At 48.8% G+C, this 26,118-nt stretch overlaps 8 protein-coding genes across 8 annotated transcripts; 5 read left to right on the forward strand and 3 right to left on the reverse strand.

Moving 5' to 3' along the window:
• Positions 1-1,450: 1,450 nt before the first annotated feature.
• N7517_008685 (lytic polysaccharide monooxygenase AA11 family protein) lies at positions 1,451-2,705 on the forward strand (the record flags this gene model as incomplete). The annotated part of the gene is made up of 2 exons (XM_056726414.1): positions 1,451-1,677; positions 1,715-2,705. The coding sequence occupies 2 exons, from the start codon at positions 1,451-1,453 to the stop codon at positions 2,703-2,705; spliced, it is 1,218 nt and encodes a 405-aa protein (XP_056577265.1).
• Positions 2,706-3,383: 678 nt separating this feature from the next.
• Positions 3,384-4,769, forward strand: N7517_008686 (60S ribosomal protein uL4; the record flags this gene model as incomplete). Its single annotated transcript, XM_056726415.1, has 4 exons — positions 3,384-3,493; positions 3,563-3,657; positions 3,783-3,933; positions 4,013-4,769. 4 exons carry the CDS (start codon positions 3,384-3,386, stop codon positions 4,767-4,769), a joined length of 1,113 nt encoding a protein of 370 aa, XP_056577266.1.
• A 5,328-nt stretch (positions 4,770-10,097) lies between these two features.
• N7517_008687 (uncharacterized protein) lies at positions 10,098-13,098 on the forward strand (the record flags this gene model as incomplete). The annotated part of the gene is made up of 3 exons (XM_056726416.1): positions 10,098-11,017; positions 11,092-12,004; positions 12,064-13,098. The coding sequence occupies 3 exons, from the start codon at positions 10,098-10,100 to the stop codon at positions 13,096-13,098; spliced, it is 2,868 nt and encodes a 955-aa protein (XP_056577267.1).
• A 414-nt stretch (positions 13,099-13,512) lies between these two features.
• Positions 13,513-14,787, reverse strand: N7517_008688 (uncharacterized protein; the record flags this gene model as incomplete). The annotated part of the gene is made up of 1 exon (XM_056726417.1): positions 13,513-14,787. One exon carries the CDS (start codon positions 14,785-14,787, stop codon positions 13,513-13,515), a length of 1,275 nt encoding a protein of 424 aa, XP_056577268.1.
• Positions 14,788-15,892: 1,105 nt separating this feature from the next.
• On the forward strand, positions 15,893-18,408 carry N7517_008689 (J domain-containing protein; the record flags this gene model as incomplete). Its single annotated transcript, XM_056726418.1, has 4 exons — positions 15,893-16,396; positions 16,485-16,811; positions 16,863-18,185; positions 18,256-18,408. The coding sequence occupies 4 exons, from the start codon at positions 15,893-15,895 to the stop codon at positions 18,406-18,408; spliced, it is 2,307 nt and encodes a 768-aa protein (XP_056577269.1).
• A 396-nt stretch (positions 18,409-18,804) lies between these two features.
• N7517_008690 (SKIP/SNW domain-containing protein) lies at positions 18,805-20,660 on the forward strand (the record flags this gene model as incomplete). Its single annotated transcript, XM_056726419.1, has 3 exons — positions 18,805-18,954; positions 19,016-20,443; positions 20,499-20,660. 3 exons carry the CDS (start codon positions 18,805-18,807, stop codon positions 20,658-20,660), a joined length of 1,740 nt encoding a protein of 579 aa, XP_056577270.1.
• A 1,973-nt stretch (positions 20,661-22,633) lies between these two features.
• Positions 22,634-24,092, reverse strand: N7517_008691 (DUF1996 and WSC domain-containing protein; the record flags this gene model as incomplete). Its single annotated transcript, XM_056726420.1, has 2 exons — positions 22,634-23,711; positions 23,761-24,092. The coding sequence occupies 2 exons, from the start codon at positions 24,090-24,092 to the stop codon at positions 22,634-22,636; spliced, it is 1,410 nt and encodes a 469-aa protein (XP_056577271.1).
• Positions 24,093-25,077: 985 nt separating this feature from the next.
• Positions 25,078-25,935, reverse strand: N7517_008692 (glycoside hydrolase family 128 protein; the record flags this gene model as incomplete). Its single annotated transcript, XM_056726421.1, has 2 exons — positions 25,078-25,684; positions 25,736-25,935. 2 exons carry the CDS (start codon positions 25,933-25,935, stop codon positions 25,078-25,080), a joined length of 807 nt encoding a protein of 268 aa, XP_056577272.1.
• Between the last annotated feature and the right edge of the window lie 183 nt (positions 25,936-26,118).

Consider the following 26,118-nt stretch of genomic DNA (forward strand, 5'->3'; position numbering starts at 1 on the left):
ATGATCCTGATGATCCTGCACTACGCTTGTAAAATTAGTATACATCCAAAATTGACATCTCTGGAGAGTTGAAAATCACAGTTGACACATTCCCTTCGGATATGTCACAGCATCTAATAACGCTCACACTTTAGCTGGTTGAACTTTCTAAAGCCAAGAAAGACAAGACTTGGCGGAAGGGGGCGAAGGGAAGACTTTCTGTACCCCACACACAAATGCCGGCGTTAGACCTCGGGAGGATGCCTAGTTAGACATTTTGTTTCACTGCGTCATATGGGTAAGGGGAGGCCTAATGAGCAACGTCGTACAATATACGGAGTACGGACTCCGGTGAGAATGAAACACATGTTCGTAATTGGCAAGCCAGTCGGGGAAAAAAACCTGGGCGGCTACAACGACAGCCAATCCACAAGTAGTTTGTGTGCCAGCGGTTGATGGTGCGACAAATCCAGGGGGTGGAAAGTCTTGTACCTTACAGTCTGTGCGGTGGTTGGCTCCTCTCCAGCCGCCAGTCTAGCGGGTATCTGCGAGGGTGGCGTTCCGATCTTCCTACTGGTCATCTTTTATTTTTTGGACTAGTATTCAGCTTTTCACCGGAACATCTTAACCTCGATGGGAGAAGTTCTGAAACATCCCCTGTTACCCTAGACCTTCCCCACCCTCCAGATAATGGTGGATATACGGAGACTCGATCGACCAAGCAGATGTCTCTGGACTTTCGGAAATAACAAGTGTGTGTCTGGTTAATTGCCATGCACACAGCATCGGGCCATTCAGAGGCTGGGATTCAGGTTTCTGGAGATGGAAGGGCCCGAGAGTACCCCCATGTCTGTATATATAATAATCCTTGACGCCGGCGTTCCATGGCCTTTCTCTTTTTCCTTCAGTACAGTCCCTTCTCTTCTTTTCTTATACTCGACATTCAGGCTAGACCTGTGTCTCTTTCCTTTTTTTGCTTGATTTTTGCCTGTGGCAGAATATCGTATACATTCCTTTTTTGGAGCTCATCTTTGATATCAAAATAAAACAAAGAAGCCGTCGCTATTGTTCATCAACAAAGAGATTAGGGTTAAGTGAGAATTTGAACCAGTTCGTTTCATTCACTTTGACACAAAGGTATTGTGCTTCTCCCATTGTTTCATTGCTGCCTCAGATCGATACACCTCTCTATTGCGGGAGCTCTATGACCTATTGTTGAGGGATAGTTCCGTCTATACTCCTTGCCTACAATAGACCCATCAATGAGCCACTGTCGATATATATACTCATGGGCCCTTCCATCTCAACTTGTCTCTTGCATTTCCAAGTATCTTATCCCAACACTAATACTCAACTACAAGGTCCACTCCTTTTTACACCTGAATTCCATTCGTCTGGCACGAATCGATTCCATTTGCAACATCTCTGTTAAACCAGACATCAAGCAACCCCAAAAGTTCAATCATCCAAGATGTTCATCAGCTCCAAAGTCATCGCTGCCCTGATGGGCGCCTCCATGGTCAACGCCCACATGATCATGAGCAGCCCCACCCCTTTCAGCAAGGACACTCTCAACAACTCGCCTTTGCTAGAAGATGGCAGTGACTTCCCATGCAAGCTTCGCGATAACGCCTTCGAGGCCCCATCCACTGAGACAACCATCGCCATCGGCGAGTCCTTCCCCTCTTACCTTCGTCGGTAGCGCCACCCACGGCGGTGGTTCCTGCCAGATCAGTCTGACCACCGACCTGCAACCCTCCAAGTCCTCCGAGTGGAAAGTCATCAAGTCTTTCGAGGGCGGCTGCCCTGCCAATGTCGACGGCAACATTCCCGGCGGCCCCGACCTCATCGATCCCTATAGCTTCAATTTCACCATTCCCGACGGTATCTCCGCTGGCAAATACACACTCGCCTGGACCTGGTTCAACCGCATCGGCAACCGCGAGATGTACATGAACTGCGCCCCAATTACTGTCTCGGGTGGCTCCTCCAAGCGCTCTCCCGAGGAACTTGAGAGACGCGCTGCTAGCTTCCCTCCCATGTTCGTCGCAAACATCAATGGCTGCTTAACACAGGAAGGTGTCGATATCCGCTTCCCTCAGTCCGGTGACTATGTCGAGCATGACGGTGTACCCACCAATCTCGCCGAGGCGGGCTCCGAGGCTTGCGTCGGTACCGCCAGGTTCGGCGGCTCTGGTGATACTTCCTCGGGCTCCGCCAGCTCTGGTTCAGACGCTGGGTCCAGTTCATCTGGTTCCACTTCATCTGGCTCTGCTTCCTCCGGCTCTGCTTCTTCTGGTTCTTCCTCTCCCCCCGTAGAGAGCGCCCCCGCTGCTGCCGCCTCCGCGGCCCCAGTCCCAGCTGCTGCTCCATCAAACCCACCCACCGAGCCCGTGTCTGAGCCCGAGCCCGCGTCCACAACCGCTGCCCCAGCTCCCGTGACAAGCTCTTCAGCCTCCGACTTGGGATCTACCTCCAGCTCCAGCTCCGGTACCCTAACAGGTAGCTGCAGTACCGAGGGCCAGTGGAACTGCATCGCAGGCACCTCTTTCCAGCGCTGTGCTTCTGGCACCTGGTCCACCGCCCAGCCGATGTCAACCGGTACGCAGTGCAACGCTGGTCAGAGCGAGGAGCTTGTTGTCACTGCCAGTAAGAAGGCGCGTCATATCTCAAGCATGCGCTTCCGCAAGCGCACCCTCAGTGGTCACCACATCCACCTTAGTTAGATACGCAACATGATCCGCTGGCTTCGGATGTTGTACTTTTTTTTTCTATCCTTGGGTGGTTTTTCCTGATTATGTTCTCTCATGACCTTTCTTTTCTGTAGGGCTGGTCCTTTTGCTTTTCGGTGCATTATATGTCCCTTTCTTGCCTGTACATTTAGGAGATGAGACTAGGAAAATAGGACATCTCATTGGTTTCATATAACGATATCATTTTTGTATACTGTGACTCGATATTGTACTGTTAGTAGTCTGTAGATATTAGTGTGCTCAAATAGTTGTGTTGTTAGTCAACACTACTTTCCAAGATTGTCAATGGGTGTTGGGAACATTTAAGCAAGCTGAGTAACAGAGGACGTCAGTTGCGGTAATGACCGCTTCACCGAGGGATGTATCCTTGAAATAAAATGCAGATATTAACAGCTGTTACTGTATCAGTGTAGAACTTGATGACTTCGATGTTCAAGATGGTAGCCAAAGACCCCACTTGTGGGCCCCACGTGATAGCTTCGATTAGATAATTGTTACATAGTTGCACTAGTCCACAAATGGCAGGAAGGGCTTAGGGTTCGCCGCCCCACTCCATTTTCTCACTAAGCGAAAAAATCCACACCCAGTTGTGAAGCCCCCCGACTCAGAGAGATTGGATCTTCAACCTCACTTCGACACCGACCAGCAACAATGGCCTCCCGCCCGACTGTCTCGATCGCCACGGCTGCGGGCAAGCCCTCCGGGGCCTCCCACCCCCTTCCCACCGTGTTCGGTGCTCCTATCCGCCCGGATATTGTCCAGTATGACTCGCCAAAGACTTGAAGGATTCGCAAATCCATGGAGGGGAAGTGCTGACCATCGCTCTACAGGCACGTTCACACTGGTATGGCCAAGAACAAGCGCCAGCCCTACGCCGTCAGCGAGAAGGCTGGTGAACAGACCTCTGCTGAGTCCTGGGGTACCGGTACGTGATTTCAGCCCATTTTTCGAGATTGGAAGAATCGGATCCGAGTTTGCGAAAATTTTCGCGATCATCAAATTCTTCTTTATGGAGAACAGTAACTGACTAGATTGTTTCTCGTTGAATAGGTCGTGCTGTCGCCCGTATCCCCCGTGTCTCCGGTGGTGGTACTCACCGTGCCGGTCAGGCTGCCTTCGGTAACCAGTGCCGTTCCGGTCGTATGTTCGCCCCTACCAAGGTCTGGCGCAAGTGGCACCAGAAGGTCAACGTTGGCCAGCGGTATGTGGAATCCCATTCTGAAGGAATTGAACGACTCGAGAAAGAAAATGCGGAGGAACTAATAATTTCGCGTCTACAGTCGTTTCGCTACCGCCTCCGCTCTGGCTGCCTCTGCCTCCCCCGCTCTGCTCTTCGCCCGCGGTCACCGTGTCGCCAACGTCCCCGAGGTTCCCCTCGTCGTTGAGTCCACCGTCTTCGAGTCCCTGAACAAGACCAAGGCCGCCATCGCCCTCCTCCAGGCTGTCGGTGCCGGACCCGATCTCGTCAAGGTCCAGAAGTCCCGCAAGATGCGCGCTGGTAAGGGTAAGCTCCGTAACCGCCGCTTCCGCCAGCGCCGCGGACCCCTGGTTGTCTACAACCCCGAGACCGACGGCAAGGACCTCGTCAAGGCCTTCCGCAACATCCCCGGTGTCGAGACCTCCCCCGTCTTCTCCCTCAACCTCCTCCAGCTCGCCCCCGGTGGCCACCTCGGTCGCTTCGTTATCTGGACCTCCTCCGCCTTCCAGGCTCTTGACCAGGTCTACGGTACCACCACCAGCCCCTCGGCTCTCAAGCGGGATTACCTCCTGCCCTCCAACCTGGTGGCCAACGCCGACTTGACCCGCCTCATCAACTCCTCCGAAATCCAGTCCGTCCTGAAGGCTCCCAAGGGCGAGGCCCGCACCAAGCGTGTCAACGTCCAGAAGAAGAACCCTCTCCGCAACAAGCAGGTCATGCTCCGCCTCAACCCCTACGCCGCTGCCTACTCCAAGCAGAAGCTTGGCCAGCAGTCCGTCGAGGGTGGCAAGCCTACTGTTCCTGCCGAGGCTTTCCTCAGCACTCTCCACGAGAACTAAGCGGGTCTTTCTTTGTCCCCCTGCTAGCTCTTTGTTAACTGTGTTTCGTTGGCAAAATGGTAGTCAGCAAAAATGAATCAATGCCTTTTTTGCAATACCCATGGGTCTATTTGGAGTAGTAATGTGATCGGTTTCCGTGTTCTTCTGACCCTCGAATTCTCTGTATCGTGCATGGTAAGTTGTAAATGTAGATGGGTCGGGTGTACATTTGAAGCTGGTCTGCGCAAAGCCGTCGTTTACATAGACGTAGTTGTGCCAATGCTTCTGCTGATCATAACTTATTTCAATTGTGTATTATGACTGCCTTTTCAAAGTTCAATGCAAACAACTAAGTCCAGGCCCTTTCTACTCTCACTCCAAGCCTTCAAGCTAACGGTGGATTGCCGAGTGATCTTCCGGTCAAGAGAATGGTCCTTGTTTCGAACACTTCCAAAGTATCCAGTGAAACCAATTGCTTGTCCCATGTAGTTTACCGGTCGCTCGCTGAACATTCTTACAATATTTCCAGGTCTACCTTCTCGCCCAATTATCCTTCGTGGCTTCCGAACATATTCACCGCAAATTCAGGTGTCTGGCTCCATCCGACACAACATGGAAGAACCTCATCGTTCCCCTCATAGAACTAATCAACTTCTATGTCTTTTCTAGCAATATTACCAGAAGCTACTCATAATCTTGGAATTAGACTTGTCATGTGAATGAATAAAAAAGAAAAAGAATCGGGATATATTTACATATAAATATGGCCATGTCGTACAAATGCGCTATATTGTAAATATTTTGGTCCCACCATCGTTAGAGAATATGTTGATTATCGAAATGAATTCTCTCGAATATTCGAGTATATCACTGCAATTCGTCTAAAGCAATCCTAGATACAGATCTAGCTCGCTTTTCCTCCACCAGAAGGACACCTAGAGGCTTCAAGTCTTCAAGTGCGGCTAACCTTGTAGCTCACTCTATACTACCTCAATGGACCTTGAACAAAACAGTCGAGCATGTGACAAGGTGTCCACTGAGACATCACATGTTATAAGCTTCCTTACAGCCTACAGCCTAGATAGTACAGTACGGAGTACGAAGGACCTAGGTATGAGCTCGATGCAAGCACATGGAAGCCATTCTAATTAATTCATGGATAATCCCAGGCAAGCCGAGTAAACCCGAGTGAAACATACAGCATACCTTGCTAAGCTAGCGCAGTTCCCAACATGACAGCTATGCCATAAAACGCGACCTATAAGATATTGATTAGCGTCTTGGATATTGGTGAGACCCGGCATTTATAGAGGAATAGCAATTTAAATCCTGGAAGCATCAAGCTGAGACACGGGAGATTGAGAAATTAGACAAAGAAGCATTCGGCAGTTTCACATGTCTTGCAATTTTATTGACTTTTCGTTTTGCCCCGTTGGTTCCTCCAAAATAGCTGGGCAGCATAGGTGTGGCGTGGGAACATCAATGCACCTTTGAAGTTGGTCTCTACTCCGTCCTCCGTACCTATCTAGGGCTATATGCATGACAAAGCAACTCGGAAATCCCAATTCTAATATGTCAAAAGCCGATTGTCTAAGCGAGATGCCCGCTTTGGACGTCGGGCACGGAGATCAGGGACGTGCGAGAGCGGATTGCCAAGAAGACCGCCAGGGTCCGCGGCTGATAGTCTGAGGCACTTTGTGACACTAAGGTACTTACGTCAGTTGGACTTTTTCTTTTTCTTTTTCGCTTCTGCATGCTGTGATGCTACTGATCCGACTGGTGGAGTTCATTACCATTGGGGTTGTATATCGATAGTTAGTGGATGCTTCATGTTCAATGACGTTGGGATTGAGGTCTCACGTGTGTAAAGTCAGAGCCTATAGGTTAAGTATCTGGAAGTTTCCAGGATGTACAAGTAGGTATTACATAAAAGTGACTGGGATAATTCAAGTATTGTTGTATTCCTCTAGTAAAGCCAAATCCTGGTCCAATCCACTCAGTTAAATTGTAATGCAACATCGCTCAGGAACACATATTAACCGAGGATAGTGCGATCGGAGGGAAAAATATCCGATCCCGTAAAGAAACAAAGAAGAAAAAAAGAAAAAGAAAGAAAAAAGAAAGGAAAAAGAAAACGTGAGAACGGTCGGTAAGATCAACCGAACAGATAAGCTGCACGAGTAAGGAGAAAAAGTCCACTGGATAGAACCTTGGAGGTACATATACGCCCGGGTCTCATGTTGGACTCTATTCGCAGATCACAGAGATGTCTAAGTATAGTCATGTCTCACTTACGAATCGGTTCAGGGGTGACCAAAGCGTGTTGGCACTATCGGGAGTCAATCCGACACTAATATGCAAAACATGAGGTTGCAATACAGAACACGGTGGCATTAATTATACCTTATGGGATTGAGAAGTTTTGTTAATTATAATTGGTAGTAATTGCTTTTCTGTTTTTATTCAATGCCCATCACGCCATATAGAAAGTGTACCTAGTTAACGTAGAAACTGAATAAACTTACCTAAGTGGATCACGGGTTGTCTCAAGCCCTTATAGCTGATGGTAATTGGACTTCAACTCGGATTAATCCTCCGCTCATCCAATTTTGGAATTTCGGTATTTGTTCGGAGAAACTTGATCCCGTGAAAAAGGGAGAGAAACTCCGTATGTAAATTGGCTTCTCCAAACTGCCGAGTTGGAGTATGATTAACGGCGAAGTCCCGACGGGTAACTTTTTCATCTCGGGCCTTTCCTAGAAGCGCAAACGCACACTCCAGGGGCTGAGGCCATCCCGAAGGCTTGCAGATCAGATCGCCACGAAATTGAAACCAACCTACGTGGTCAATCCTAGAGTTGCATCGCCGTTGGAGGTCAAAGTGGGGAGACTTTAAACGTTCCCTGTTGAATAAAGGATATAATAACCTCGGAATTGTGTTATCTTGTGTAAAACATACTTTGCACGTATGTCCCATGAAAAATCAGTATAGATCACCGTCCTATTCTAAGAATATCCATAAAATAACCTCAGATGGTCTCGGCTTTGAATCTTTATAGAGTATAGTTCGTAGTTAGGAATCAGACGAAACAACCTGCTCCACTTGCCAGGTCGATCGTCACCCAGAGGCTATCCAAACGTGAGATAAGCCCTGCGGCCCCGACGCTGGCAAGGAGGATTTGCCCGTCTAGGCATCGAATCGCCAGCTCCACCCTCCGGCCGAAGCCTAAAGGACCCACTGAGGATACATGGGCTTTTTTTAATTCACATTTTGGTCTTCTGCTTATTCTGCAAAATTTTAACTTTCGATATCAATCTCACTTTATCCGGAGAAGATGCCGTACTATGTACTTCGTACTCCGTAAATGTATATCGTATTGAATCCTACACGGCAAACCCCGAGAGTCCTTATTGGTGCACGTCTCATCTAAATGTCAAGGGAATGAGATTGGTCACGTAGAAAGTACTGCAGAGTGGGTATCTCGAGGCCTTTGCGCGTAAAAGGCTAGAGTGTTGTACGAATATGTACTCCGTACGAATGTTAGGTACCAAATGTAGCATCCCTGATCCCTGTGGAGGATTCGCCATTAATATAAAAATGTAGAGCGGATGAATCGAGGGCATAGGGGGGATTTTTATATTTTCCCCTATATCTTTTGATGTTTTTTTTTTATATATTTTTATATTTCCTCATCTCCACATGGTAGAATCACTATAATTGCCGCACGATCTCAGCCATTTTTATGATATGCCAAGTTTGACCCAATGCCGATATGTACCCACTCTATTATGAGCCTTTAAAAAATTTCTACAATTTCTATTTCACTTTTCTTCTGAATCGAGACCATTGGGCACCCTATTCCGAATGTGGCACCCTTGGAGCCGCCTAAACCGAAAGGGTTCTGACTGTCTCATTTCAATTTTCCTTGACGTAGAGCTATAGAGAGTCGGTTATTCCGAGAATCTAGGAATATTAGTACTTTGGTAATTTTGTAACTCGAAAATACGTAGAATACTTAGAATACTTTGTCTGCTTTGGCCCTTTTTTCGAGTTCAATACGTGAATTCCCCTCCTTTCGCATCTTTCTTCTTGACACTCTGTGTTTTGAGCCTCGGTTTAAGCTACTTTCCCTCTTTTGGGCTTTCTAGAATATCTAGAAAACCTTATGTAGGGGAGGCTTAGAAGTTTCAAACGTCAAAATCTCATTAGTCTCTATCTACAAGGCGCTACTTCTAGTCGTTTTTTCGCCCTTCCAGGGTGCCCGCTAGTGGTAGCACTTTCGCTATTTTGTCCTGTGTGCCACCATCGGCTCTTACATCGATCCTTCCGGTCAATCATCCTCGCTATCGGTGTCATTTTGGTTCTTTTTTTTGTCTCTCACACATCTATTCCGAATTCGGGTATCGAAAAAGCCCTCGGCGTTGTTCTTTCGAATATCCTTGTCGGTAGACCGTGGTCTACCCACACCTTACCCCCCACTAATCCGCTAGCTCTTCGAGAACCTAGAACCAAGATCTCGCTGCCATCTGATCTCCCCGCTCTGAATCCTCCAGTTCGACATTTAGTAGTGATCTACTGGATTTCAAGCACGGAGCTTTCCTTGCTAAACACTTCGGCCCGGTTCTCCGTGACTCCTTGGGTTGGTGGAAGCCTGCAGCTTCATAGTCCTCGTCTAAGGCCTGGAGAATCCCTGGACGTTGGCAGCTACTAGGATACCGCAGACAGCCCTACACGGAAACTATGCACCTGAGACCGTGACTGCTCGGGACTAATGCGAGATGGTGGCCTTCTAAGCCAGCTTCTGTTACCTTTTCCCTTTCGGCTTCACCGGCACACCACGCGACTTGCCGAGAGTTGACTATTTCGAGCGATATTTTCAAATACTCGTGGGCAACGTTTGTACAAATTCCTGTCTCTCTTATCATTCCTGCTCGCCATTCGCTTTTGAGCTTGGAACGTACACGGTCTTTCTATTTTGCTTTGCTGCCTGATCCAAATTTGTTGGACTTTTGACCTCTATTGTTCCTTGAAGACCGAAAAGTGAAATTGGTATGTGAAAAGCGTCTATGTTCCGGCGGAGGGAGATCAGAGAAATGAGCCCATTGCTAAGTCGCCTGGCCTCTTTGAATAGGTACCTCTGTGCACTATATCTCTGGAACCCAGAAAAGTCAACAAAAAGCTAAGAATCAGCCAAGGACAACCTCACGACATCATTTCAGATCAAGTCCTTTTTCTTGACACTATACCCATTCAAGGGTACAAATCCCTTGTCACACTGGTTGTCGTCTGGGTCTGTTATGTAGACGGTCAAATTCTGTGAAGCACTCCGACCTCATATACCTAAGCGCCATGTCAACCCCCCAAGGACCAGGATCAGGATCTACCTCCCATTCTGGCATAGGCCCACGCTACTATGTCGGACCCTTCGGTCGTATGTTACCCACCACAGACCGCCCATCGGAGCAGCAATCGGAGCATCCAGCTAATTTACAAGAATCCGGGGACCTCCCATACCAGCTTCCACCCCCGGCTAGTTTACAATTTGGATCTGATCCCTTTTCACGGCAAGCCAGTCCCCAGGGAAAGGACAGTGGATCACACCAAAAACCAGACCATCTCCCCTCCGTGAGTCAAATACTCACCCCGACACCGGGCAACAATTCACCACAATACTCTCGACCATTTTCAAATTCAACACCCAACATAGGGCGGCGTGAATCTACATACCCGCCTCACCATCACGATCCGACTTTCCAGGTTTCGCCAACCTCTGTAAATGATAGAGGCCGTGCCGAATCTCTCCCGCAACAGCATACTGGCCTGCCTTCATTGTCACAAGTGGCTTTACATGGACATCGAGGTATAAGAAACCACACACCGACAAGAAGTGATCCATCCGCTGCATCCTATCCGCACGGCTTTCACACCACATCTTCACATGATCAAGTACCCAGTGGGGAACTATCATCACCAGAAAGTTCAAGTCGGTTACACAACAAACCCCTCCGGCCTCATGTGGTAGACGAACGAGTCATTGACGGGGAACTCTGCTTCGTATACGCAGACGGATCGTTCTGTCCCAAATTCATCGATGGTACCCCTGTCAACGCAAATTGGGGCATAACAAAGGCTGGTAGGCCGAGGAAGCGCCTTGGACTTGCCTGTCTGACCTGTCGCGAGAAAAAAATCAAGTGTAACCCTAACCCAACTGCCGAGGCCGTATGTGATCAATGCCGGAAATCTGGACGTGAATGCAGGTTCGAAAGTGCGTAAGTGTGATCATGATCTCTGAACAATAATCCGTCCACGGAATTATTTTGAACCATTGCTAACCTCCTCAAAGCCCGCGGGGAAACCGTCCTCTCATGAGAGGGTCAACAGGGCCATCTGGCAATCCTTACGCCCGCGCAAGCCACGGTGCTTTGGACGTTTCTCCGTCCATTTACGACAGCCTTCGAGCCTCGGACAGTGCGACCTCCCTTCCTGGGACTACCGGCCACTCACCGATGTCAGAAGCCTCGATGCTCACGCCATCAGGCACAGAAGCCACGTATGAAACTATGGCCGACGCGGACAGGGCTTTAAGATCCCGATCCTACCGATTCCCATCGTCTTTATCCAGCGCAGATGACACCCTCGGACGATCCTCGGCACATATCGAGTCTACTCGTACGCCCGAGTACTCTGACATTTTGGGGGAACTCAAGGACAACAACTCGGACGACCCGCTCGCGGCCTCATGGCATGTGGACCCCTACGAAAGCGATCCAGAGGCGGCAATTCACTATACTGAGTGTTATTTCTTACACGTGAATGACGGCCTGTACCACATGTTCCCGCATGGACGATTTGGCCTGTGGTTGAAGACCGACCCCGCCAAGTCTGCAGACGACAAGATGCTTCTTTATTCTATGATGGCTCTTGGATCTGTGTTCTCAGACAGGTTAGACAAAATGGCAGCCATGAAGCGATATTCTCGTATAGCCCGCTTTGCCATTAACAGAAGCCAGCATACCCTCTCTTTGCAACTTGCTCAGAGCCATATGATAATGAGTCTTTGGTACTACGCTACAGGGTCGCTGGTCGGGTCTTGGGATTCAATAGGCGCAGCCGGAAGAGCGGTATTTGGCCTTCGTTACAACGTGGAATCTGGCGGTGTTGTGGTGGATCAAAGCCAGAAGTGTGACTACGGGTTACACCCACAGGCTTTGATTGAGTGCCGACGGCGAACCTTTTGGATTGCCTTTGTGCTTGATGTAAGAATATGCAAATCCCCCGGTTAAAGACCGATTCTTAGTTACTGACAAAACACCAGCGCTTCTCGAGCCTCTATTCCGCTTCCTCGACTTTCATCTCGTCAGATGCAGCCTTGCTGAGGCTCCCATGTCGAGAAGAAATCTACGAGACTCAGCAGTATGCGACAGTCCCCTATTTCCAATCATTCCTCAACCACATCCCAGCCTCTACAGGCGATGATCGCTCCACACTAAGCCCAATGGCCTTTTTAATCGAGATCATGGCCATTTGGGGAGACATCTCCCTGCATATAACCCGATTACCACACATTCCCCCCGAAGCATACAACCGACTCGCCGAAGAATTCCACACAACCATCATCCAAAAATCAAATCAATGGATGACCCGACTCCCCGATTACCTGGCATTCTCATCCATAAATCTAGAACGAAGCATCCGGCAAAGAAAAGCAGACACCTTCGTCTCAACCCATTTGTTCTACCACGCCAGTTTGATGAAACTGTACAGACACGCCCGATACCAGAGCCTCCGACCAGAAATACTAGGCCAGTACATCCACCGCGCTCGATACCACGCCGTTGAAATCCTCCGCATCTCTCTTACCTTCGACCAATACGCAAAAGAAATCACCCCTTCCCGACACAACACTGAGACTCCCACATCCCTAACCCTCCTGAACCCATTCCTCGGCTACGTCGTTCTATCAGCCGTGGACGTCCTCAGCTCCGCTGGTCTGGCGTCGCAGTTGCACGAGTGCGTCTCTTATATCAGAGGTGCACTAGATACCGTTCACGAACTCGGTCGCTATTGGGATGGCTCTTTGCAATTAGCCACGGTTCTCCACAGACGTCTGGGTCTGATGATTTACTGTCTCAATGAGCGCAGCGTTTTCGCCGATAAACTGGGCTTTGCGCTAGATGGACCCCCGCTTGAGATGAAGGTCCATGCTGGCGCTTTGCATTCTCATCCGCCTGCGACAATGGGTGAGGATCTTTTTACGGGATCTATGCCCAGAGAGGTACTTTTGAATGCTCTGCGGCTTGATGAGACGCTCATCTCCGAGAGTGGTATTGCTTGGATTAGAGATCCATGAGGTCTGTCTCTTCCTTTTGGTATCCTCTGATCGAGTTCCAAATTGGCTCGACGACGTGATTGATCTTCTGGAAATGTTGATGTTCCTGCAGTGGTGAGGGAATCTTGTTCCCTATTATCCTGTTACGATGCGATGGATGCATTTTAATAATGATGGCGGCTTGGCCGAGCGCATTGTTGCCATGTATAAACGGGACTGTGATCTACATGACTTGACTCATTTGCCTATCTTTGAGCAGAGTTCCATATTTTCTACATCTGTATATTATATAGTATGTCATTTATTTTTTGCTTTTTTCGTGCTTTTCAGCGCTCTGCTGCTATTTGCTCATGTACATATATCTATCAAGCTTGGAAGACAATGGTCGAGATAAATCAAGGGTCACTGTATTATTTGTACAAAATCATCTTGCTATTATGATTCCTGGGCTGGGAACTGCCCGGAATAAATAAACCTGCCTTCAACAGGATCCATCAGCACAGCATAATGAGTATCACCATTCACAATCGGGTCAGAGCAAAGCCACCCAAGCACTGTCCCAAGCGTAACCGACACCTCAGACGCACCATCTTCCCATCCGACCTTCGTATTCCGTTTCCACTCCAAATGAATCGACTGTGAACGGGGAACAGCAGCATTCTTAACTCTCCGCCTCTTAAGTTGTTGTTGGAAGACCCCATGATCCTGCACCCTGCGATCCCATTTCTCCTGCATCGACGCTTGCCGCCCTCTACTCTCCTCAATAATATCAGCCATGCTCTGCATACCATCCGCCACACGAAGACCAGTATATCCCCTATCATTCGCGATAGCCTCATCCATGACCGAACTAGTATCCTCATCGTGGTTGGTTTTGATAATGAAAGAACTCGACCTGCGCCAAAACGCAGTCTCATAGTCCTTTTCCATCGCAACAATGCTACTCCCATCACAGAAGATCAGGTACGCAGCCGTCGTTCGCAAACAAGGTACTTCATCCAGTATCTCCTCTATGGTCGAAGTATTCGAAAGTCTCGTCGATCCCTCCACACTGGGAAGAACACACTGTCTCAACAGCGAGGTGATGGATTGTCGCAAACCAAGCAAAACAAGCAAATAATTAAAATAAAAACCGACATTTCTCCGGGAATCATGGACAGCGCGGAAATTGAGCGAAACACTTAGATCTTTCCGCACACCCGTGAGAATCCCCACGAACCCAACGTACGTGATACACGTCGCGAGCACTTTATCCGGCGCGTCATCGCGCACGAATTCAAGTTGCACGATCAGCGAGCGTAGTGGATCCATTCCCCAGTCCAAGGTCCGGAAGTGGACCATTCGTGTCCAGAGTCCGTCGAGCATTCGTACACCGCCACTCGTGCAACCCATTAATAGATCGAGCACCACGTTCAAACAGATTAGGAGGTAAAGGGAGATTCCGGTTACGCGACTGATGCCGCGGATCTCGGCTGTTTCTTCGTCTGTGTAGAGTCTGCGTAGGAATAGACGCGCTAGCCAGTGGATTGGTTTTGTTGGGATGTTTGGGGAGAGGTTGTGAATCACGTCGTCGAATATGCTGGTTACGGAGCGCATTCGGTCTTTGTAGAGACTGGCGAGGGCTGTGTAGCGCTCTTCTGGTGGGTGGGAGAGGTTTATTTTGAATACTGGGGGCTGTTGCGCGCCCAGTTCTTTTAAGCGGGTGGTCATTGTTGATGGATTGGTCATTGGTATTCCAGTCAAGTTGGAGAGAGTGGGAGGTTGGGTTGAGGAGTAGCGTTTGTAAGTCGGTCTCTTGATCTGTTTTATAAGAGTTGAGAACTTGGAGTATACCGGAGGGGCTTACTCCGTACTTATGAGTTACACGATGGTCACCGAACTGTTGCCTTGTGTGCGCGTAGCGTTGGTATAGATCAACACTCAACATTTACCTTATAATAGTTCAATTTGTACTCTATTAGGCTGACATATATTGAAGAGGAGGTCTACGGTCGACGTGGCACATTTTGCCAAGTGATTTTATGCTGATCACCCGTGCATGCTACATCAGGTACCAACGGTGTATCTTTAGCTCCAGTTGGGTATTTTAGCTGATTTACTACCAGTTGCCTTCTTTTTGGGTTTTATCGATGACTTCCAATTGAGTTCTTGGCATGTATTAGCGGGCATTGCTCTGCTCTTGTTGATTGCACCGGCAATCGCAAGATCTAGGAATATATCAACGCAGGCTGCATACAAAATTGGAGTTCATTGGATATAGAGAGAGATCACCACTGCAACTGGCTTAAAAACAGTCCAGCTGATCTGCATTGTTTTGACGAACATGCTCTATAACTTGCTCAGCCCCATTTTAGTGGAGATGGACTATTCTTATTAGTAGACCTTACTGACACATATCGTGAATGTATCAGTCATTTTCACAATTGTATATTAAAATAGAAGTTTTCACGTATCTATATGCTACATTTATAGAGGTTAATATGCTAAGTGCCAATACTAATACCAATGTTGGTCCTAAGCCAATAGGAATTGAGTCACAGGGTTGGCACCCGAGAACAAAGGCATTGTTTTCTGACGTTTCAAATTCTACTCTTAAAATAAAATGGATCAAACTTGACTATAAGCAATAGCTCTATACTCTAGGCAATGCTCCACTATAACACATCTAAGCGGGGATTCCAACGGAGATGCGGAAGGTTTCTCCGGTTCCATTTCTCTCCACTCCACCTTGATTCATCTGTCGCATTTCATCCAACCACCCCAAAATGGGGATATATATATAGAATAACACAAAACGAGTGCGCAGAAAGCTCTCATGACCTCCTTCAACCAATCCTCCGGGACACAGGAGTTCCCCGGGGAGTTCCGTGCGACGGTGGAAGATGACGGACTCGACGCTGACTATAGCATGGTCGGCGAATACCCAGAGGAACCCGACTATTATGTCCTGCTGGGACTTGCACGCAACCCGCCCCCGACAGACGCCGAGATCCGATCCGCCTACCGCAACCTGACCCTTAGCTTCCATCCCGACAAACAGCCACCGCATCTCCGTCATGCCGCCGAGAGTCAGTTCAGACATATCCAGGAGGCGTATGAGACGCTCATTGATCCGAATAAACGCATTGTATATGATATATCTGGTGCGGCTGGTGTGCGGCAGGAATGGGGTCAGCTTGGGGCCATGGGAATTGGTGGGGAGGCACAACGACAGGATGTTGGTGTCAAGGCGATGTCGCCGGATCAGTTCAAGCGCTGGTTTTTGAAGACGATGAAGAAACGGGAGCGGAAAGCGGTCGAGAGTCTTGTTTCTAGCAAGGTATGTATTTTCAATAATGATTCTTCCGTCTATGGGAAGTTGCGCGAATCGTTGGGCTGTTGCTGACATTAATTGGGTTTGACCTTAGGGCGGTATTACCCTCGGAATCAACGCGTCGACTATGGTCTCAGTTGACGAGGACGAAGATGTACAGTTCCATATACCTTCACCGAAAGTGTCCACGTATGGTGTTTCGTATAATTTCAAGACGCCTGTGGCATTACCACAGCTTTGGGGTACGACAGAGAAAGAAGCAGAAAACGGGGGTGTGGAAACGGATGCAGGCGAAGATGTGCAAGAGGAGGAATCAGAGGACATGCAGTTGACTTTTAATGCGGGTATAACTGGAGGATTGGCTCGCCCGATTAAGAAAGTCACAGTTGAGTACGAGGATGGGACAGAAGGAGAAGAAAAGGTATGATGTGCTGCAGGCTTGCATTTCGAAATTATGCTAACCGTTTTGCAGTTCCAAATGCCACCCATCCTGGCAGCTCAGAACTTCCAATTTGGGGCCACTGTGACTCCCAATTTTAAAAACTTGATCGGCACCAAAGGGATTTGGGCCAAACATCCATTCTCGCTCCTCAGGGATTCACAAGTCACCTTCGATGCTCTTCTTCTCCCTGCCCCGACCCTGAAAGCGAACATTGCTCGGGCCTTCCAGCCGATCCCCGGCACCAAGCCGTTCCAGGTCAGTGTGACCAGTATACATACGCGCTCCTTGGACGAAACACCGCCCTCTTTCGAGGTCCAAATTTCAAGGGAAATCGCCAAGAGGAAAATTGCCGTCATTACATGGTCCAGTGGCGTTGTTGACTGGCCCGAATTTCTTCTCAACTGGTTCCCAACACTTGGAATGGGTGCTCAGAGTGCCATTGCTTCCGCTAACGAGGTCAGTAATCTGCAAATTGGTCTAATTTCGCTCCCCAAGCAGGGCCAAGCTGCAGTTGATTTCGACGATGATGACGAGGAAGAGGGTGGAGAAATGGAAGAGGACGTCCGTCATCTTCTCAAGAAGAAACGTCAAATCGACCAATCTGCCGAGTCATGGCAGACCTATCTCCAGGCTACTCCCGCCGGCGGCGCTTTTGTTTTGAATTATTCTCGCAACCTCTTCTCCGGAAAACCCGCCGATGATCCGGTCAAGACTGAATGGAGCTCTGACGGGTACTTCCCGATGCCGAGTATGGATCAGGCGCGTGCTGTGCGACTCGAGATCTCAAGCGTTGTTGGGTTAGACATGTCTCTCAATTGGACCATTAAGGGTGTTCGTCGGGTTGGCGAGTACACGCGTGTTGGCCTCGGCGTTGGCATCGCGGACAAGGGTATCATGATGACAGTTTCATGGAGTCGACTCGGCCAAAACATTAATCTTCCCATCAATGTTTGCCCGGCTAGTGAGGCAACAAGCGGCGCTGCAGCGCTGACTGCTATATTCCCTTGGCTGGCCTACTGCGCGATTGAATTTGGATATATTCGCCCGCGCGATAGGAAACTCCGTCGACAGGCAGCCGCTCGACGCCACCGTGAGCTCACGAAGTTGATCCCCAAGAAACGGGAAGAGAGTCTCCAGGCCATCGAGCTCATGACGGATCAAGTGCAAAGGCGGCAAGCACGAGAAGAAGCACAAGAAGGTCTGATCATCTTGAAGGCCGAGTATGGTTATATACCGCCAGTAAACAAGAAACCCAAAAACGGGCTGGCGGAGCCGAGGGTGATTGATGTCACTATCCCTGTGGCTGCGCTAGTTAACCGGGGTCAATTGGTGATTCCCGGCAAGACTATCAAGGTAAGTCAAGCGATAGGCCTCGAATTGATTAGTATTTTTAGGAGCGGGATACTAATTTCGATCTATCTAGTTTCAAATTTTGGGATTCCATGACCCTGCCCCTTTGCTGCCCAAACGATTGAAGATCTGGTATAGATTCCAGGGGCGCGATCATTTCGTCGAGGCAGGCGATAAAGAGGACATCGCATGCCCCATGCGTATACACTTTATTTCCAATGAGTGAGTATATCTAGACTCGAAGGGTTAAAAAGCCTTTGTTGCCATGTAATTATACCATCTAGTCGTTCATTAGCGACTTGCTATTTCACGCTCCATTCTTATGATTTTTCTCCTTATATTGTAGGTCTGAACATCATTTGTATCAGATATAAATACAAGAATTTTTGAAAATTGAAACCCCTCTCATCGTAATCATTATGCTTAAATATCATTCTCTTAAGTGTGAAATGAGTCTGCCCGTGTAAATTGTTGCTCAACGTCAGAAGTCTTGGCATAATGTAATACGGCATTCTATATAGACCAACCACGCAGTCTGTCTAGAAAAGCCAAATGAAGCGTCACTCCATGATCTCTTCTCATCATCCACGAGTGCACAGCTCTTGAGTTGCTCACTCTTGAAATGTCGACCTCTATTGCTTCGGGACTTTTCAAGTCCCTCCCCAAACCAAAATACACTGGCGAGGGGGAAGAGTTGCCACAGCATGCGCAACCCCGTGGTCCGCGCGTGGTTGGCGCCGACCAGATTGATGAAACACAGGTTGTCCTGCGGGTGAGTTGTGGATTATTCTATTGACATACTAGTACGAGAACTAATTGACCCTATCTTCCAGCGGACCGGACCCCCGCCCTACGGAAACCGTGCAGGATGGCGACCTCGCGCCCCCGAAGATTTCGGTGACGGCGGCGCGTTCCCCGAGATTCTAGTTGCACAGTACCCCCTCGACATGGGCCGAAAGGGAAAGTCAAAGTCGAATGCGCTTGCTCTTCAGGTCGATGCTGAAGGCAAGGTCAAGTACGACGCGATCGCTCGCCGCGGACACGCCGACAACCGCACCGTCCATGCCTCATTCAAGGATTTGATCCCGCTCCGACAGCGGGTGGATATGGGCGAGCTTTCCCTGGACAAGCCATCTGAGGAGGAGATCGAGGCTCAGATGGAGAAGACAAAGGCTGCGCTTCAAATTTTGGTCGAAGGAGCTTCGTCGGCGCAGAAGCCGAAGAACGTCAAGGGCGGACAAAGAGCAGAGCCGACTTTCGTTCGATACACCCCGGCCAACCAGATGGGCAACAACGGCCGCCAGAATGACCGCATTATGAAGATTGTCGAAAGGCAGCTGGATCCTATGGAGCCGCCCAAGTTTAAGCACAAGAAGATCCCCCGTGGCCCGCCCTCTCCGCCGCCCCCCGTTATGCACTCGCCGCCTAGGAAGCTCACTGCGGAGGACCAAGAAGCTTGGAAGATTCCCCCACCTGTGTCGAATTGGAAGAACCCCAAGGGTTACACCGTGCCCTTGGACAAGCGTTTGGCTGCAGATGGTCGCGGGCTGCAAGATGTCTCCATCAACGACAAATTCGCCCAGTTCGCGGAGGCTTTGTTCACGGCGGATCGACACGCGCGTGAAGAGGTGCAGCTCCGAGCTCAGATGCAGCAGAAGTTGGCAGAGAAGGAGAAGGCACAGAAGGAGGAGCATCTTCGGATGCTGGCACAAAAGGCTCGCGAGGACCGCGCTGGCCCCAGTGCTCGCGTGTCGCGGGCTCGTTCCCGCTCCCGAAGCGTTAGTCGCAGTGCATCCGTATACTCTTCCAGATCTGCTACTCCCAGCGAAGACGACGAAGCCGCCCGAGACCGTGCGGAGCAGCGCCGCGAGCGACGCCGTGAAGATGAACGACAGCTACGCCAGTCTCGCATGGGCACAGAGCGCCGCATTCAAACCATGGCCCGAGAACAGAACCGTGATATCTCCGAGAAGGTCGCGCTTGGTCTGGCCAAGCCTACACAGAGCTCCGAATCTATGTGGGATTCACGTTTGTTCAACCAGACCAGTGGCATGCAGTCTGGTTTCAATGAAGATAACCCTTACGACAAGCCGTTGTTCGCCGCGCAGGACGCCATCAACAGCATCTATCGTCCACGAGCCCAAGCTGATGCCGATGACGAAGATGCAGGCGAAGGCGAGATGAGCAAGCTCGAAAAGACCAAGCGATTCGAGGTCCTGGGCCGCGCCAAGGAGGGATTCCGTGGCGCTGCTGAAGCCGAGGTAAGCTTTTGTCCTGTATACGTTTTCTTTTCGTCGCTAATAAGTTATTCTATAGGAGCGCCAAGGTCCTGTTCAGTTCGAGAAGGACACTGCTGATCCATTTGGCATTGACAACATGATTGCCGATGTGACTGCAGGCCAGAAGCGTTATGGAATTCAGGAAGCTGAAGGTGATGATGACCGCAAGTCGAAACGCCCGAGGGTCGACGACGAATAAATCCACTCTTGTTAATCTTTCTTCCATATGTGTCTATGTTCACTCGTGATCTTTTCACGGGCATCGGAAAAATATCCTCAATGCATTGCGGGCGTTTCTGGCAGTGTGATTCCTACTATCTTGTTCACAAAGGGAATCGAATCGAAGCGAGTCAATTAGGCTTGCTTATGTGAAATGGAAAATTACATTTTATCTACAGCTACCAATAAAATCTATGTTGATTTAGTTTATTATCTTTCTAATGAATGTGTACAGGATTGAGACAACTTTCACACAAGTAATGATGCAAGATACACGTCTGAGAGAATGTATTCCAAGGTTGGTAAATCATAGCTAGATACATCTGGGTAAAGAGGAAGTCACAGTAGTGACCACCCCCCATGTATTCCGTGGGATCTGTCAAATGGCTACTGAACCCTGGGGCCCCAAGGTCAGCCAATGACTTTATTCAATGCTTTCCACGAGAACTGTCAGTTTGATGTGGGTGCGGACCTACACATGGACCTCAACAACTTGGTAATGTTGTTATCCAGGTTGTGTGTGAGTAAGGCACGACCCTCTGCGCGATCTCAGGGCTACGGAGAGATGGTGTTCGAGGGCTGGGGAGAGGAAGAAGAGAAGAAGAAGAGAAGAGAAGAGGAAGAAAGGTGGGAGGAGGCCTTTCATATGCTCACCTCCCAGGTACCTTCCTAAAATGGACGAGCATTGTGTTTGCCTCGCTGCCTCAGGCCTTATTGATAAACTGCAGTATTCTCTCACAGCTGTTTCACGAGGCCCCGGCAATTATCAGCCGCTCCCCATATAAGGGACTAGGTAGGGGCGAAGTAAGGACAGGCGCACTGCCATCTTGTGCTGGTAAAACATTAACAATTGTTGAGGATATGGTAGCCGCGTTGTTGGCACGTACTCGTTTCATCGAGATTATCCCCGGTCTGAGTAAAGTAAGCTCACTTTGTCTTGTACAGAAGGGCTTTGCCCCCTAGGGAAACTGGCTAAGGTTTCCATCGTGGTTTTGACATCTAAATCAAACGCCGTGGCGTTATACCATATTCTAGCTTCGCCAGGGCATGGAGTGTACATACTCCATCGAAACAAGTAACGGACGACGTCCTGAAATGCAGGGGGCGCCGTGCATAGCCTCTGCACGGACACGACGGTTCGTAACATGGACATCCATCGGGGTTCCTATGTTGTTCTATGGACGGCCATATCTCATTCCTGACGTTTTCACCCGCAGAGGAATTTGGAAATTCCACCGAATTTCCCGTACTACCTGTTATTCTTGGAATACTTACTCCACGCATGTGAAGTTGTTTGCTCGTTCCATTGGAACGACTGGCTGTTGAAAGTGTCCGTTCAGGACATGCGTTAATGGACTGAGTTTTATCCATTTCAGCGGGGCGTAGCTCCTTGATTTTATTCTGAATAAAATAAAATTCATAATTGTACCTGGGAAATCCCCAGGTATTTATACTATCGTTCAGGCTATATCAGCAAAGCTTTGGCAACCGCTATTGCCCAGGTAATGGCTTCCCTTTCTCATGGAGAAATTTACTTCGCCGAGCTTCATCCCACATTTTTGAAATCAACAGAAAACAGGGACAACTCAGTGTAATGCCTTTTTCTTAACGTATCTCGAGTTATATCATTCGAGTTATATCATCCATAAAAGCATAGTGAGACGCTATACTACGTTTAGCCGACAGCCCATTGTTTATCTAGGTTAGTCGAAAATCCTCTACACTAACACCGCAATAAGAAGCTTTAGGACCGCAATAGAGAAGATATAATGGCCGATGTCAGGAAATAATATAGCTAGGTATCGCTACAATACCAAGGATCTCTATCAGATAAAGACTGTGTTCGATTGCTGTGAGAGATAGAAAGGAAAGCGGGAGAAACAAAACTAGCTACTACCTAGGTCCTATTACCATGGATGGCCTAAGGGCCTCAAAGGTATATCCTCCCTGGCCCTAGTGGGGAACCACAGGGTACTGCAAATTCTGACAGTCCCCATTGCATTCCTGGTAAAGTCCAATAAATCCGTATCCCCCACAATTTTGAGCAGGGTTGCCGCTGCAGGGATATAGACAATTTCCCATCGGAGTGACCTTCGGTTTCTTGGCAGGGTCAACGCTATTGCCACAATAGCACTCTTGGGAGTTCTCCAGGCCTGCAATTGTGTATCCATCCGCCTTACATTTCTGGATACACTTTTCGACGGTCATGTCAGACCCCCGTGAACTGGAGCCTGTGAGGATGCGGACGCCGCCTGCGTTATCGACCGTGCAACCAATCCACTCCCAACCCAGCTCAGTCGTGACATCGGTATAGTAGTGCCGTGGTGATCCAATCTTTGTAGGTGCACCACAGCCAGTGAATATAGTCGCATCATTGGGGCCCGGCTGGATGGGATTGCAGCCTGGTAGGGCATCGAGCCATCCTCCGACTTCTTCGTCGATTGACTGTTCTAAAAGGCAGCCATCTGTGACAGTGTCGGGGTATAGATGAATTGGCAGGCATTTAGTTATATCACCGCCACCGTCATTGCAGGTGTCAATCGCTTCTTGAAGAACATCCACATCCCACCCGTTGACAAAGTCTCCATGTAGGCCGTATCCCGTGGGATCGCCGAAAGAAAACACAAATGGCTGACTGTCACCATACCACATGTCTGCAAATTCCTCGGTGTGCCATGTGATCTCGTAAAAGATTGACACGATTCGAACGGGATGCGATGCGGGGCATGGGCCGTTGTCATAGGTCTGAGTCGGATATGCCATGTGTGACTTATGATCAGGGCTGTCCAAATTGATTCCGTCCCAGCAGGAAGGGAAGTAAATCTGAGCACGGAGGCCATTGGGGCAGTTTGTCTTCGGAAATCCATTCGTTTGGGGCGTACCAGGACCATTGTAATTGAGACAGGCGAAGCTACGCGCATCAGCAGCGATTGTGTCCTTATATTGGCGGTCAAATGGATTGCCAGCAATCATCCGGAAGCCGGGTGGGGGAGCCACGATTGCACCGTCGGTAGTTGGGTCTGGACGTTGCCTAGGTCTTTGAGCATCACTCTTTGGTTTAAGAGATAGGATATTCTTACTCGTAGTAGATCAAAGCTCCGCCGTTCTGTGGGACTTGAATGAAACTACCATTTTGGGCATGGTAGTAAAGTGCCGCCACCCAATAGTTGGATTTGTCCTCAATCGGGGAGCACGAGTTGCATTCTGAAGTTTGTGTCATGTCGTAGTTCATGGTAAATCCGAAACCGGATCCTCCCATGATAGTGTGGACATGATTGGAGGCTACTCCAGGTGAGATGAGCGGGTCTGCTCTCTCAATCACCAGAGGTGTACTGCATGGCACCTTAAAGAAGGCAAATGCAGCGTTGAGGTATAAAAAAAGAGAGAGAGTATACTTCGCAAGAAACCGCATTGTGAAGGACCTGAATCCTCTAAGACTGTTCTCCTCAGCAGAAAAGTTTGATGCTTTTTTTTTCTCTGTAATTGTGACAGGTGTGACTCTTTTATCATCATGGTCTTTGGCCTCGTTGGTGTTACTCCAACCTAATCATCTATATTATGTGTCTTTTTCATTCGAAAGCGAGAAAGGTGTATCCAGAAGTTGAAAACTATAAAAGCTCTGTTATCTCCGGGATTCCGCTGTGTAAACTATATTAATGCACTCGTATTCTATATGGTTACATTTTATAGCGCTCAGTGCCGGAGTTCTTGTCAGAATCGGCTTAGTGGACATGAACCTCGCAGATACGGCCATAGACTGACATTTCTTGATTAAACATGCATATTTTGCAGGGTTCGCCTGCGGGACATTCGGTAGATTAAAAAGAAAATCGTGGGGAGAGGGACTTATCGGCATTTACCAGGAATGTGGGAGTGTCAAAATACGCATTACTTCTTAGTCCCATCCAGTAGAAGGGCTATATTTTTGGAGCCCGAGGTTGAGCTACTCCTGGTGACAGGAGTTAGTGGCTAGCTAGTTTTCCTTTCCTTCTCTCCATCCTCCCACTTCACCCATATGAATTGTGCACAGACTTTCTCCCCAGCTCTTCCAAGAGTCTCCCCAAAGAGACCCTTTGTGTGGCGCTTCCTGGAAGGATGCATATTCACTAATAAAGATTGCGTATTATGCTAAATCCCAACATGGGAGAATACGGAAGAGGATTCTTTTCACTAAGGCTATTCCAGGAGACACAGAGAGACTTCGAGCTGTAGTAGACCTTAGCACCTAAACACTGATAAGACCCTCCTGACTCTAGCTAAATACAAATCTTACGCCGAGAAGCAGATGACAGATATAGAACCTCCAAATGGGAGTCATTGAGTTCCATTCAATCCTTATCCTTTCGCACCTATATCCAGTTCAACAGGATGTTCCACTGCTTCATATCGAGGAAAATTTAGATGTTGGCATAAGCGTCCCCCAAATCCGATAGCTCAGTGCCATCGGCATTTATGAGATATTCCGGGAAAGCACCAAAATAGGCATACCTCTCCACGTAGTCCTGCGAATCCAACCAAGGAAGAGCTTGTTCCAAAAACGCAATCTGCTGTTCCTCATTACCATAACACTCAAATTCGGTGATCCAGATCGGCAAACCCAAAACATCGTGCGCATCTGTGACATTACCCTCAAACCAAGCAGCCCCATTCTGGCCCTCCGGGGTAACACAGTCCTGGTAATAATGAATCGCTGCAAAATCCAACTGACAACCTGTGCAGTTTCCCAAGAAGTACTGAGTCCAGGTGGCGGTATTGTAGGCACCGCCAGACGAGGATCCCACGTTGTTCCACAGCACGCTGGGAGATCCGATTCGTACAGTTCCCGCAAATGGCTGGATGTACGTGAGGTACCCCGCGGCGGCCTTTTCCGGTACGATATTGGATGAGGCATCGTAAGTCAGATCGGGTTCATTGAATCCAAGGATGTTAAATGTTCCAGGAGACTGCACAGCTGCGGTCCAGTCTGCATCAGGCCCATTTGGGAGGCCCCAGAGCATCGGTACGCTGTTTATTCATTTAGTATCGAGGTTGACAGCTCTTTGGGGTTTGACTTACAATTCGAATGAGGAATCTAGGTTCCAGGAGGGGTATCCCCAATCATAGCCCCACGAGACCTTGTTGTCTCCTTTGAACAAGTTTGCGTAGACTGCATCCTTGGAGGGATTGTTGTTGTTGTAGGCAATGCCTCGTTTGCCAGTGAGGCCGTGTACACCATGGAGAAGAAGCACACCTAATAAAATGGAGGTAGGAGCCATTGACGATCTTCGAGTTTGAAATGAGACACGTGAATTTAATTCTTGTTTTTCGAAGGAATAAATAGCTTGACACAAATAGGGAGAAAAAAAGGTTGTCTTAAACTACGCTACAACATAGTGCGTGGAAGGTCGTGTTTACCGTCACTCCGAATATCTGGACGTAACCCATGACTCAGGCCGTAG

Source organism: Penicillium concentricum (genome assembly GCF_028827145.1).
Source record: "Penicillium concentricum strain IBT 3081 chromosome Unknown utg000003l_segment0_segment0, whole genome shotgun sequence".
NCBI lineage: Eukaryota > Fungi > Ascomycota > Eurotiomycetes > Eurotiales > Aspergillaceae > Penicillium > Penicillium concentricum.